Genomic DNA, 15,869 nt, shown 5'->3' on the forward strand with positions numbered 1-15,869 from the left:
TCTAGGGACGATTGGTCGGATTCTACTTAGCTATTGCTATAGAGAAGGATTTGTTATACTGTTAATTTTGTCTCTCGATTTTTGTCTTTCAAGTGAACATAGTTTAATGGTATGCGATTTCTCCTTCAAGTTTCAGTTCATGGGTTCCTAATTGTGTGGATTTTGGTGCTGTACAGAGAAATGCATCCATTTTTAGAATAACAAATAAATAAGAACTTTGTCTTGGTGCCAAAACAAGTTGCACGGGAATAACAAGGGGTAGAAATTGTTTAGGTGGTTGCCAAAGTCCACTTTGTCATTTGCAGTTCAAGCCGACATAGTCGCCAATCATTTTGCCATTATTAATCCTAATAAGATATAAAGAAAAGCGTGTATTGAAACGTTCATTAAAATTCCGGCCTTCTGGGTTTGTCCTCGGATGCCGACAGCGGTGGATGTTTGAAATTTCTAAACCAAATAATCGATAAGACGTCATTTTTTCTAAAAATGTTATTTTCGGTGTTTTATTTTTGACTCACCAAATATGTTTTTGGTGGGAATAGTTTGCCTAGGATCTCAAAAGTGATTTTAGGTTCAAAAATAATTTTCGGCTCAATAGAGTATTTGATAATATTATTTTTCTGATTTTAATTTTTATAATCAATTTTTTGGTATTCGAGGTCTAAAATCGAAAGCAGACAAAATCTGCTTCTTGAAATATGATTCAAATTTTGAACTCGAATTTAAAATTTTTATTTTAATTTTAGGTTAAAATTTTAAATTTAAATTCAAATTTAAATTTAAAATTTAAAATTTATATTTGAATTTTAGAATTTTAAATTTTAATTTTTGAATTTTAAATTGCAGAATTTTAAATTTTAAATTTAGATATTAGATTTTATATCTCAAATTTTAAATTTTGATTTTAAAATTTAAGACAAAATTTAAAATTATAAGTTTTGATTTTTCAAATTACAAATTTTAAATTTTAAAAATTCAAAATTTAAATTTTAATTAAATTGTTAGTTTTAAATTTTAATATTCAAATTTTAAATTTCAAATTTTGATTTTGTATTTGAAATTGAAAACATAAATTTAGATTTAAAATTTTAAATTTCAAATTTTCAATTATCAAATTTATATTTTAAATTAAATATCAAAATTTAAAATTTTGTGCAAAGTTATAATTTAAAATTTAAATTTAAATTCAAATTTTAATTTTTAAATAAAATTTAGTAAAAAAAAATTTATTATATGCAAATATCAAAAAGAATTTGCTAAATGTTTTTAAAAAATCACCTGAGAAATATCGCCTTCTATATAAACTCTGCCCCAAATATTCTACAGTTTTTAGCTAAAATTAATTCTTCAAATTAAAATCAATGTAGAAATTATATTTTTAGAATTTAAGTCTAGCGGGCCTCTTGCTGTGTCAATTTCGTTATTTTCTTTGTCGCTCAGTTTCTGCTGGCACAGTTGCCTCGTGCCCTCGTCCGTTTTGCAACTATTCAGCTAATGGAGACGAAGAAAAGGGTCCATTTGGAACACTTTTATCAGAGTAGTGGCCTTTCGGGCATGAGCATTTAAAATGCATGAAAAATTAGAAATTGAAATTCGTGTTTTTTAATATCATTCACATGGTGATATCAAATTTAATAACTCTTTAAGATATCATTTGGTTCGGGGATAAGCAAAAAGTGGCTATTTCAGGAACAGATATAAATTGAGCTATAAACGGGGATTAGATCAATTTTGCGTTCTGATGAAAATTGAGTTATTTCTGAGAATAAAAAAAATAGCGTTTGGTTAGATAAGATGGAATAATTAAGAAGGATAGTGGGTTTTATAAATAAAAAGTAATGATATTATTCTCTTATTATATTTGAATTTGAATTTTTAAAATTTTATATTTATATTTTTAAATTTAAAATTTTAACTTGAAATTTTAAAATTTGAAATTTAAAATCTCAAATTTTAAATTCAAAATTTTAAATTTTAAAATTCAAACTTTAAATTTAAGATCAAATTTAAATTTGAAAAATATAAAATATAAAATTTTAAATTTCAAAAATTNTTTAAATATAAATAATATGTATTAATATAGTACAATTAATAATTTTATAATAAAAATAATGTATTATAATATATAACATATTATATTTATTTAATTTAGTTTTAATTCAATTTATAATTTTAATTAAGATTGAAATTAAGTATTGGAATAGTACTATTCCACCAAAATGATGGAATAGCAAATTTCTTGCTATTCCGGGATAATCGGGAATAGCAAGATTTGACCGGGATAAAATATCCCGATCAAATTTCACCCCGTTTGGCCGAATAGCGGGGATAACGAAAGTTATCTCTGCTTATCCCTCGAACCAAACGGCCAGTGTCAAACAATCCCGATTAATTAAATTTTCAATAAAAAAAGGTTTTTTTTTAAAAAAAATAAATCTAGATTATGTTTGGCACCCCTAAACTCAAAATTGAGAATTTCCAACCTCTACTTTTGGGACCTATTTAAATTGAGAATCATCAAAAAAAAAAAAAAGCTATTACGTAAAATAGAATTCGGGCGGAACATATTTCATATATTTCTGATTCTTTGTTTTTCGCTATAAGTACACCAAAAAATATCATACATGTAATTTTCTCGCAATTCCAAATGCAACTTTATAAGGTACTTGGATTCAATTCAAAAAAATGTGATATATGTAATGAAATCTATTCAATCTAAAAACTTAAAAATAGTCGGTCTGGATCTACTAGCATATATCAATTCTTTGCTTTTTTATTAATCCTCATCCTATGTGGGACTATTTATATGTGAGCTCTAGCGTGCATAGATTAAAATAATAAAAAAGTATTAACACTCTAAAAACAAATAAGATTGGTCAAAACTGTAAAACTATTAAACAAAAAATAGATCCAAACCTTTTGCTTTCTTCACATACAAATGTGGCCCCAACAATCCCGCATCCAACGGCTAGCAACAGAGGCTCTGTCAAACTATTTATTTTTTGGATTGAGACTCAATCAACTTCTCATTGTTAGAATAAATATTCTAGTTAAACAAATTTAGAAGTTTATCAAATTCATTGATAATTTTACTTAAATTTAATAATCTAATCACTTTTTAATAAAATAAAATTGTGTGAATAGTCAAAAACTATTAGAGTTATTAAATTTGGTAAATTTTTAACTTAACTTAATTATAAAAACTCAAATAGCAAAAATTAGAAGTTGAGAGAGTTTCCATAAAAAAAAATAAAATAAAAGTGGAGGGGTGTATTTTAGGATGACCTATAGTTGAGGAGGTCTCCATACACTTTTGCCAAAAAAAATTTTGGCCTGTTCCTCAAATAAGAAATACTAAAGTTTACAACCCAAAAGAGCTGTAATTACAATCCCCTGTGGGCCCGGTTTGGTTCGGCGGATAAGCGAGGATAACGAAAGTTATTCCCGCTATTCCGCCAAACGGAATCATTTTTTACCGAAATATTTTATTCCGGTCAAAGCTTGCTATTCCCGGTTATTCTGGAATAGCAAGCTTTTTACTATTCCACCATTTTGGTGGAATAGTGCTATTAAAAAAAAAAAAAAGGAAAAAAGTTGGATTAGAAAGGTAGGATTACAACCCAAATGGGTTGTAGTCCAAACACTCCTGATCCCAAATGGGTTGTATTCCAGGTGAAGTTTTTAAGTTAATTTTTTTATTTTTTGACAAGGCAACTTAAAAAAAAAAAAAAAAGGGAAAAAAGTTGGATTAGAAAGGTAGGATTACAACCCAAATGGGTTGTAGTCCTAACACTCCTGATCTCAAATGAATTAAAATATATATATATATATATATATATATATATATATATATACACAGAGAGCCTTGAACTTTATCTCATTTGTAAATAACCACATGAACTTTTTAGTTCTAAACATAATAAAATAGTTCAATTGATATTTCTTTTGAATTACAATAACGGCATGTTTGGTTCACCTATTTTAAACTATAGAATTAAAATAAAATTTATTGATTCCGATAGTTGTTGTTTGTTTTATAAGAACCAAATTTTGTTTCTCATTCCACTCTATAATGAAAATGACTCAATTCATTTATGACTCAATTCAGCATTTCGCACTTTCTTACTTTAGTTTCCTGTGGTTTCGCACTTTCTCACTTTAGTACCATGTGGTTTAAAAACCACATGGTACTAATTTGATACGAAAATAAAATCACAGAGTACTAGCTTGATACACTTTAAACCACAAGATACTAAAGTGAGAAAGTGCGAAACCATAGAATACTAACTTGACACACTTTAAACCACAGGATACTAAAATGAAAAGTGCGAAACCGCAGGGGTTTTTTTGAAGTTTTCCCTTTCTTTTATTACTCTCCCTTATCTTAACCAAAACCCTCTCTCAAAATTTTATATTCTCCTTCCAATTTTCATTCCAAATATTTTCGGATGATTCGTCATTTCATCTTCCATTCCAAAACAATCCAATTTATTTTTTATTTCTATTTCAATCATGAACCAAGTATGCCGTATGTCTTATATATATAATCTTATAAAATTTCAAAAATATAAAAGAAAAAAAATCCGATTCTAATATATTAAAAATTAATAAAAATTAAAGTTCAGTTTAATCTATTCTTGAATTCTCATACTTAATTATCAAAATTGGAAGAGAAACATAAACATTTTCATATATGGAAGCCTTACACAATTATATGCAAAGTTCAGAAGGTCAAACTATCAACATTAAAAAGTTTAGAAGGCAATGTACAAAACCAGCCAAAGTTTAGGGGTCTTTTCACATTTTTCCCTCCCATAAATAATCCAATTACTAAGTACACCATTTATTTCGAAAGAAAAATTAGAAAAACTTCAAATACCACCCTGTGGTTTCGCACTTTTTTATTTAGTACCCTATAGTTTAAAGTGTATCAGTTTAGTGCTCTGTCCATTCATTTTTATTTTTTTATTATTCCCTCCACTAATTTTTTTTATTAAATCAGTGACAAAATTAAAACTAAAAGATATTAAAGTGAATATTTGATAAACCTAGGTAGGGTATTTGATGTTTTTTGTATATACTTTAACGAAATGTTAATGAAGGAGCTGACGAAATGAGAAAAATAAAACTACAGGATACCAAATTAGTATACTTTAAATTATAAAGTACTAAATTGTGAAAATACGAAACTACAGGGGTGGTATTTGAAATTTACCTTTTTTTTAAAAAAAAAAAAAATTATCACCATTGTGGTTCTTCAACCCATCATTACCTTTTTTAACTCCTCATGTACACAATACAACATTACAACCTCTCCCCTCTCTCTCTCTCTCTCTCTCTCTCTCTCTCCTCTTTTGTGTATATATATATATATATATATATATATATATTTGACCTCTTTCCTTGCTTTGTCGATCGAGACGAGCGCAATTGGAGGAGGGAAAAGGAAAAAGGTAATCCCCAGCGTATAAAAGGAGATAGAGAGAGAGAGAGGGAGAGGGAGAGGGAGAGGGAGAGGAGGAGAATGGGAGATGAGGAGAGTGGTTGCTACAGTGTTGGTTTTTTGGAGAGGTGGGAATTTGTGGAGCCCCTCTCTTCTTCCGATGCCGATTCCAAGATCTTAGAGAGGACGAGGAGGAGGAGGCGCCGTCCCCAATCCTTCTTCGATCGGTGCGTTTTTAATCCAATCCAACCATCTTACTTGTGTTCATCATCGTCGTCATCAAATGTCAATTCCGATTTTGATTGCTGGGTTGTGTTCCGATTCGATCTGAGTAGGATCTGAGCTTCTGAGATCGATTCGGGACGGAACCGATTGGTTGTGTAGTGATTTGGTTTTTGTTTGTCTCGGTAGATCTGATGTTGGTTTTGAGCTAGATGCTTAAACAAAAAAATCCAATTTTATGCTGGTTTCGATCTCTGAGATTGGATCTGATTGATAAATTTGCTCAGTCTGTGGTGATTTGGTGTAATTTTGTTGTTTATGCTGTTGGATCATTGTGGAGGATGATGATAGTGTTGAATTTGCAGAGAAGGGAATGGAGTCGGACGTCGGAAAGCTATTTATCGGGGGGATTTCGTGGGACACCAATGAGGACCGGCTCCGCGAGTACTTCGGAAGCTTTGGGGAGGTGGTGGAAGCTATGATCATGAGGGATCGGACCACCGGCCGGGCCCGTGGATTCGGTTTCATTGTGTTTGCAGACCCTGCCGTCGCGGAGCGAGTCGTCGCGGAGAAGCACATGATCGATGGGCGCATGGTAATCTCCTCAGCGTTGTCGTTTCCGATCTATTTTCTTTCTCTGTTGTGCCAGTTTGATCATTTTTAATCCTTGTGGAAACTATCTTGCTACTAACATCACAGGGATCATGAGTGTTGGGATCACTGTGATGATTTTGGGGATGACTGGGGATAAATTATGGTTGACACTATTTTGAGGGAAGTCTGGACTTCTTGTTCTGTTTGGCCAGAACTACTATCCCCTCGCAAAACTTGTGGCTTTTGGCAAAATAAGAGGAGTAACTGGAGTTATTCATCTTCTCTCCTTGGAATAAAGGGGGCCTTAGGACATATCTTTATATAATTTCCCTCGAAGTTCTATGAACATATTATTCATCTATGAATTGCAATCAAAGAAATGTGAATATTGAACGATTAATTTGCACAATTCAAGTGATTGGTTGATAAACATTGTGTCAGGTCGAGGCAAAAAAAGCTGTTCCTCGTGACGACCAGAGTGGCCTCAGCAAGAGCAACAGCAGCGCGCATGGCTCACCTGGCCCGGGACGTACCAAGAAGATATTTGTTGGGGGACTGGCTTCCACTGTGACGGAAGCCGACTTCAAGAAGTACTTCGATCAGTTCGGCACGATCACCGATGTTGTCGTGATGTACGACCACAACACGCAGAGGCCAAGGGGGTTCGGTTTTATCACGTACGACTCTGAGGATGCCGTCGACAAGGCATTAGTCAATACCTTCCATGAATTGAATGGTAAGTTGGTTGAGGTCAAAAGAGCGGTTCCGAAAGAACTGTCCCCTGGGCCCACCATGCGGAACCCACCGATTGGGGGTTATAACTTAGCAGTGAGTAGGGCCAATAGCTTTCTCAGTGGGTACAACCCTGGGTATAGTCCGAGCTCTATTGGTGGCTATGGGATGAGAATGGATGGCAGATTTGGGTTTCTTGGCGGTGGTGGGCGTAATGGGTACCCTCCCATCAGTGCTGGTTATGGTATTGGCTTGAATTTCAATCCAGGCACGAGCCTAAGTTTTGGTAGTAGCTCGAATTTTAGTAATAATGGCCTTCAGTATGGACGGCAACCAAGGCTTTATCACAACGGGAGCTTAAGTAGATATAATAGTAGTAGCGGTTATGGAGGGGCTAATGAAAATTCTAGTTCAATGTTTAATTCATTGTCTCGTATATGGGGTAATGGCAGTCTTAACTATAATACAAGTTCTGCAAGTTCTAATGGCTTCATGCCATCTGCAAGTGGAGGTTTAGGTGGATTTGGCAATAATGATGGTGTGAATTGGGGAAGTTCGTCTCCTATTTCTGCTCAGGGAATGGGGAGTAGTTCAGAATATGCAAATGCAAATCTGAGTTTTGGAATTGGGGAGATTAGTAATGCAGGTATGGGTGCCAATAGGTTTGAAAGGAACAGTGGGGGTGGTATCGCCGACGATTCTTTTAATGTATCTAGCAATGGGTATGAAAGTAATTATGGGGATCAATACGGTAGTAGTAGCTCGATATATGGGGACACAACCTGGCGGACTGCATCTTCTGAGCTTGATGGGCCGGGCTCATTTGGTTATGGGCTTGGTGATGCACCTTCAGATGTCACAGACAAGGGTTCAGCTGGTTATATGGGCCGCTATAATGTTACTAGTCAAACAAATAGAGGTAAGCTCTTCATCTTGAATAAGGCATGTGAAAAATATTGTTGCTTTTGCTATGATAAGTATTTTGGATGGGTAGAACCTTGTTGGTGGTTTTTTCATTTGAAGTAGACATAGGTATGCAGGTAATAAACTTCTCCTGATCCTTGCTACTGACATGTTACTAAATTTAAATTTACGCTAGTGGATAGGATACAACTGGGACAAAAGCCGCTCCTTACATATTTAAAGCCTTTTATTTCCCGCGAGATATCTGCGTTCCTTAAATTGTTGCAACTTGTTTAATCCAAATAGATTGGCTGTTACTTATATTCTAATCCTGGATAATTGGGGCCACTCTTCATTGTAGGCTGCTTTTGTCTATCCTGCAGATCAAAGCAGTTCCTAACAATATTTGAGATGCTCTGATGTTGGAAACCCATGTTTTTTATGGAGGTTTGCCACTCCCATGACCTAATGATACAGTCATCTAATATACTACTATTACAGTAAGACCAATTCAATCATGCCTACCTCATATGCACTTGCCCAATGCATATACAAATTGCGGTATCATCAATGTAGCTCTGGTGTCGTAATCGTCAATTGAAACTTCCTTTAGCCAACTGTAGTTAAGATTGCCTCATGTTTGGATTTTCTTTTCTTTTTGTTTTCTTTTTCAACCATAAACCAACTGGACCCTCCTAGTTGGACTGAATCGGGTTAATTGCATTGAATATGGTTTGGATCAGGTCGTCTGTGGTTTAATTGGGCCACTCGGGATTGATATTGTTCATTTGTCGAAATAGATTAAGACAATGGTGTACTCACTCTGTATCAAAGTCGTATTATTAGTCTTTTCCTTGTGTAGAATATAGAATTATACAAAGGGCAAGTTCGATTCACAATAGAAATCAGAACCACAAATGGATGTCTATGAGATTGACTCGTTTTGTTATTTCTTTTGGTTTGCAACCAGAGTAAGAATTGGAATGGATGATCGTTTTCCATCTTGGAATGTGATGTTGCTATTGTCTTTTAGGCTGGATTAAAACTTAGGCGATTCGCATGGAAGATGGAATTTGATTCCAACTGACCAGACCAGTAGAATAGGAGACAACATTCCAATTGCTGTTTTGAAAGTTTTCCAAATGGAAAGTTGTAAGCAGTTTTGTTGAATCAATGTGGGTTTTTGGTTGCTAACTGGCAAGATTCAGAAGTTTTGAGCTGGATGCTCTTCACAGCATTCTTCTCTCTCCATAACTTGTTGGGATTTTATTTTGTTTGTATTAAATTTATATGCCGTATCAATGAACACTTTTCATTATGTTAAAATATCTATTCCCCCTTTCATCCTTTTCTTATATTGTAATCTTTCTGTCTTGCTAATTTTTGTCTTATTTACTAAGACTTGGAATGATATTAGAGTGATGCTTTTTTACTTTGTTCTTTCTGAAGCTACCATTTATTTTCTCGATTCTTTCCTGAGATAATGTATATATATGCTTTATTAATTTCTATGTTCATTATTCTTATCTTTTTTAAGTAGTATGTCCTTTGATACTTTCTATGGCTCATTGTATAGGAAAGTTTTTTAAGATCGAGATCTTTTTGTTTTGCTAGTTCACTCATTAGAAATAACAGTCCTCAAGCATTATGTCCATTTGTTGAATTCATGATACTAATTTTGTTCTATAGTTTGATCCGCATTCCACTACTGTCGTCATTGTGTCAACCGAAAGTGTCTAGTACTCTACTCCTTAAGTTTGATTCGCATAATAATGTAGTCCTTTAGCCGACTATCAAAAATATCACCATTTCCGCCCCATTATAAGACTTTGTTAAAAGCAATACTGCGAAAATGGCTGATTAAGGTTAAACTCTAGGTACGAAGTTGAAATCAAGGTCAAACATTGGGGTTAAACTTAGAAGTCTCGGGAATGTGAATGGCTCATACTTCAGGCACAAAGTTGTTATAGTTGAAACTCTGAGTGTGCAATTGAAATGTGGGGTTGAATTTCATTACTAAATTTGTTATTAATGTGATACTGTAAACTTGTATTTCCAGTCACCATTTGTTGTTTTCTGATATATTTCGTTCTTATGGCTGCGATGACTGGAACATTAGGGGATCACCAATAGTAAAATCCGAGAAACTTCTCAACAATATGACGTTGCAAAGAGTGCAACTGATGAGTGAAAACACTTTGAATGAGCAGTTTGGTTACCAAAAGTACTTTGCCCACTCTTGAAGAACTATTATCCCCTTGTCTTTCTAAGTTACTTAGGAAACTTGCGATAATCATGTGTAGAATATAATTTCAGTTCAATCTCTTTGATTGGTTAGTTCAAGCTAGTTCTTTGTTACAATAAATTTGGCTTCTTGTAGAAATTTAATGTTTCCTGTCCCTGATTGATTAATTTCAAGCTTTTTTTTTTTTTTTTTTTTTTTTTTTTTTCTGTCCTTCAGGAATCGCTACGTAGGAGGATCATTCTTTCACTACTGAGCTTGTTATAGGTGAAGAATCTCATCGAATCTCAGGTGCATGGTTGTGAATTTCAGAAATACCAACATAAATATTGGTTCGTTCGCCTTTTGATTCTAACCACAGTTGGTTTATGAAACTCGAAATCTCGGACAATTCAAACAATTGGGTCTTTTTGTTTTCGCATAAGGCTTGAGATTTTTTTTTTCTCAGTTCCATTTTCCAACAGCGAGTTTAGGTTTTTTTCGTCACTTTTGGCTTTTGATTGAGGTTGTGAAGTGGGATTACGGGATGTATTCAGGAAAGTGTTTATGTATGTTGTGGGTGTGCCCTATGAACTTTTTTTTATACGAAAAAAGAGGGGGGAAGAGAACTGTAATATGTTGTTTATCATTGGAGATCATCTGGTTGAGTTTCTAGTAAAAACTTTGGGGGATATTTTTATCCCCTATGAATAAGGCTTTGCCGCACTATATTCTAAACTAACTTTCTATTTGATTTTTGTGCACCTTTTTTGGGAATCTTTGTGCAGTTCATCTAACAACTGTACATTTTGTTCTGTGTGGTTTAATTAAGGCTTCTTAGCTGTGTGATGCATAACAGCATAGGAGTTCATGTTCCCTTCCTATGTTGTGGAAAGATGAGCTGGTATTATTCTCCTGAACTGGGGAGCATCTCTTCCCTTTTCTAGCTTTTCTTTTTGCTTCCTTGATCACGTCACTGAGTATGATCCATTATGGCTCTAGAGTGTAGATTGAGGGTCTTATTAGAATTTTTTTTTTTATTAATAGCCTTTTAAAAAATACTCTAACTATAAAATTATTCCTCTAAAAAATTTATTTACAAAAATTAGGTCTATACAGTGAATAAATTACTATTTTTTAAATGTGATAAATTATTCACCACTTTCTTTAAAGAATTAAAACTATTTTTAGTATTTAATATTATATATCTTTTGAAGTTTGGATGTTAGAAATATATAAATTAGGATAAACCGGTGAATGATTCACCATTTTTATTGGCCTATTTTTATAAATAAAAATTTTAGATGTCTATTTTTATATTTAAAAAAATTTGTAGGTTTAGAAGCTCAAAAACTTTATCTTACTATGAGACACGTCTTGTCAGATACAGTCATTTCCAGTGATAGGTCTTACTCAACACAAATTTTAAAGTACCGCGAAGTGAAGCCCAATGATAAGGTGAAGATTTGTCTAAAATGACTAGTCTCACAAAATAGCTTATCTAAGTAGGCCCCAGTTGCTATAATTGGGTTGCCGTCCTCTACATTTCCTTGCAATTTTTCGTTATGCATTATTTCCTCAGTTTAGTGAGATAAAAAATGTCCTCGCAAACGGCATATAAAAGAGAAAAATGATACTCTAGTAGAGATGTACCGATAGCATTGCTTCTGGACGAAATTTGAAGTCAAAAAAGGCATGTCGTAGTTAGACAATAGACGGCGACTACAAGGGTATTTCTGTCCGATTTCACGGAGGAGTTTAACTTGAAAGTTTTAGTTTGCACTGGCGAGCAAAGCCTACCATTCTAATTATATGAATTAAAAGATTGAGGACCAAATTTTGCAGCTATGTTAAAAAGGTTGGGGACAACCTGGTACAATACCCTTTTAATGAGCTAAGACATGGAAACTGCAGGATTCAGGTGAAGCTTACTAGTTGCAGAATTAGGTGTGTCCCAGAAACTTCGGCATATTAAATCCAAGGAGATCAACTTTTGGGTGCACTAAATTAGGTATGCCCTAGTACGGGAGGACAAAAATTTCTTGGGAATGAAACTTCAAACTGTCGTTTGAGATTATAGGATGTTATAGGATCTGTTGTCACGTAGGTGTCACGTAAGCCTCGAATCTCACATCTCAAAACGCGCTGAGTAATCTTCAACACTAAGGGCATATTTGTTTGGATAAAAATGGGGTGGAAGTGGAGAAGAGGGAAATTGTTTTCGTTCTAAACGATCACCTTCGTTATTTGGTTCGCCGTAAAAAACTTACGGTCGAAACTCGAGTTAATCTCAAACAACGTAATTGAGTTCGGCCTATTGTAGGCCGAAATCAATTACAATAAAAAAAGGTGAAAAAAAAATAAAATAATATATTAGATAAAGATAGTTATATTTAAATATATTTAATTATGTTACTAATTACTCCTTTATTCAGTCGACACATTTATTACATGATAAAAATTAATTAGTTAAGTTATAATTTTTTTTATTTAATTTGTACAATTAAAATATGATAAAAATTGATTAATTAAATATTAATATTTTTTATTTTTAATTTTATTATTGTATTACTATAATTTATGTATAAAAAATAATTTAGTTATTTTAAATTAAATTTTAATTATCTAAAAATATAATTATATTATTTTTATTTATTAAAATATTTATTATTTATATATAAATTTTAGTTTTACATCATACACTTCTTAATCCTACCAAACAAACAGCATAACTAATAAAACTACACTTCTATAACTACGAAACAAACAGTAAAGAAGAAATAGTTTTCACCAAACTCCACTTCAACCCAAAGTTTACTTCAACCTAAAGTTCAGTTTCGGTAAAACAAGCATGCCCTAAGCGGATCCATATAATACATCTTAGAAAAATTAACTGAAAAAAAAATTAAAATAGTTTATTTGATAATCTTTTAGTTTTTATATTTAATGCCAGATTATTTTTCAAAGTTTTTAAATTAAAATAGTTTAAACGGTCAAAATGCTCTTGTTTATTTGTAAAAAAATCTTGGGAAAACTTCAAAAACCCCCCGTGGTTTGGTAGTTTCTCACTCTGCCCCCCTGTGGTTTAAAGTGTATCAATTTACCCCCCTGTGGTTTCATTTTTATCTTTTCGGTAGCTTTTTCGTCAATATTTTATTAAATTATATACTAAAAATTTCAGATACCCATCTAGATTTATCAAATATTCACTTTAGTACCCTTTAATTTTAACTTTATAACTGATTTAAGAAAAAAAAAAATAATGAAATTGATAAGAAAAAAAAGAGAAAAAAGAAATCACAGGGCGGCAAATTGATACATTTTAAACCACAGGGGGGGAAAGTTAAAAACTACGAAATCACAGGAAGGGTTTTGAAGTTTTCCCAAAAATCTTTAAATATATTCCTAACCCTAGGGATGGCAACCCGGCGTGGCGGGGACCCATCCCTGCCCTGTGCCGTCAGCCCGTCACCCCGAGTTTTCGTCATCCCCGATCCCGCCTAATCTCTGTCAATTGGAAAAAAAATTTCCGTCCCCGTCCCTGCGGCGCGGATGTTCCCATCCCTGCAGGAACCTGCAGAATTTTATAAAATATATTAAATTAATATTTTACTTAAAATTTTTATTAAATTTAATTTAGTTTTAATTTAAATAACTTTAATTTTTATTTAATTATTAAGTTTATTTTCTATTCACTATCAAATTATAAAAATGTATAGTGATCAATATTATTTAGCTAATATACTACAAGTGGATGTATATAAGATACACACCAACTTTTGAGCGTACGAGAAGTACTGCTCTTTAACTCATTTTTACTTTGCCATTCTATAGTTTAAAAAAATTGTATCTAGCTATTCTGTAATTTCATCTTTATTTATATCTAAAAAACCTACTACCAAATAGCTAAGTGTAATTTTTTGAACGACAATATAACAAAGTAAAAAATACGCTTAAGTGTAATTTTTTAAATCATAAAATACAAAAGTGGAAATAAACTAAACTACAGACATGCAAATTGAAGTTTACCCAAGTTTTTAACTTAGACAAGATATTTGGCAATTATTTGTTTTGCCCGGCCTTGTTGCCGCCACTAGTCGAAGACTCACAACATCTCTAAGGGGCCTTTTCTTTTTCATCATTTCGGCCTTGTTTGGCGATCGTGCGGCCTGCTCATCTACTCGTAGAAGTTTTAATTCGAAACTTTTTCAAAAACACTTTGTCGAGCATGACATTGCACGCGCAACTGTCCCACCCAAATAGGCCGCGCACTAATGTGCTTTGTCGAGTATGGCACTGCACGCGCAACTGTACCATCCAAATTGGCCGCGCGGTTGAGCGCCGCAAAAGCCGTGCGCAACCGCGCGGCCAAGCAGCTACTTTATTCACCCACAAGTATATATGATACCTTAGAACTACATATAATAAGCAATTAGCTTGCGGCGATGCACGAATTTTATTTTATGTTTTGCGTGCCTACTTAGTTAAACTTAAAGTAAAATGTATACATTTGTATTTTAGAATAATTTTTTAGATATATTTAAATACTTAAAAATTATAATTAAATTTTAGCCTGTACTATGGACCAAGATAACTCCCAAAATATTAATTATGAATGAAAAAGAAAATAGTCATTTTCATTACCACATAAATTGAAACTATTATTTTTTACAATAAGAGCATCTTGATTTCCAAAATTTTGAACTCATGCAAAAATGTATATAAATCTTACACTCTATTTATCCAAGAGTCAAAAATTGGTCATTGTCTTGTCAACTTTTTTTTTATTTTTATAAATACTAAAAAATCCAAAGAATATTATGAGCCTTAATTTAATCCGAACAAATCTATTCCGAACAGATTCAATTTCCAATCCAAAAATTATTTTTCACCCTTATTTGCTTGATGGAAGTTAATGACTTTGATGCTAAGGTTTTTTCAATTTTTTTGTTTGTTTCATCTCAGTTCTCATATTAACAAATTAACAAAAAGATGAAAAAAAAAATTATATCTTTATTATTTTTTCAGTAAAAATTTATGAAACTTATTCGAACTATAATGTATTTTGATTCAACCATCTAACCTTTTAAAATTTAAAATTTGCTATTTAATCTTGTAATTCATTTTATTCGTGCCATTTAATGACTAATATTTCAAATTTTGAATTAGTAATTTACTTATAGAAAGCTTGATTAGCATATTTTTTATATAATATGTCATTCTCAATCATATTGGATTTTGAAAACATATTATACGCATAGTACTCCTTTATGTGTGAACCATAAATTTGTAATAGGTTGGCTGGTTGGGTTAAAGTGATTTAAATCTTAAAAGTTAACTTGTAATAGTTTCAACTTAGAAGTTAATATTTTTTATTTTTAATTTTAGAAGCTTTAATTACCTTGATCCTTTTGTACTCACGGTTATGTTTTCGTTTCGTGCGAGTAGGAAAAATCTTGCCCATTCGTCTGTTGCATGCGTTCGAACGGATTCAATTGGTAGGACACGAGGCGTGACAAAAATAAACAATTTTGAATTTTTTTTATATTTCATAAAAATTTCGTATTTTTGTTTTTAAATTTTTTTAGAAAAATAAGAACACTAATTTTTTCATAAAATATGAAAATTTTCTTTCATAAAAAATTATTTTCTTCCAAATCAAACCAACGGAAAACTAAAAAAAAAATTTTATTTTTTTACTTTCTCCATACTTTTTCAAGAACTTTCCGTTTGGTTCGGGATTAAGAAAAAAAT

General features: G+C 32.3%; 1 protein-coding gene across 1 annotated transcript; it reads left to right on the top strand.

Moving 5' to 3' along the window:
- Positions 5,566 to 10,857, top strand: LOC109718515 (heterogeneous nuclear ribonucleoprotein 1-like). Its single transcript, XM_020244770.1, has 4 exons — positions 5,566 to 5,670; positions 6,031 to 6,260; positions 6,701 to 7,910; positions 10,356 to 10,857. The coding sequence occupies exons 2-4, from the start codon at positions 6,039 to 6,041 to the stop codon at positions 10,367 to 10,369; spliced, it is 1,446 nt and encodes a 481-aa protein (XP_020100359.1). The 5' UTR covers positions 5,566 to 5,670; positions 6,031 to 6,038; the 3' UTR covers positions 10,370 to 10,857.

The sequence above is a fragment of the Ananas comosus genome, linkage group 12 (assembly GCF_001540865.1).
Source record: "Ananas comosus cultivar F153 linkage group 12, ASM154086v1, whole genome shotgun sequence".
Taxonomy (NCBI): domain Eukaryota; kingdom Viridiplantae; phylum Streptophyta; class Magnoliopsida; order Poales; family Bromeliaceae; genus Ananas; species Ananas comosus.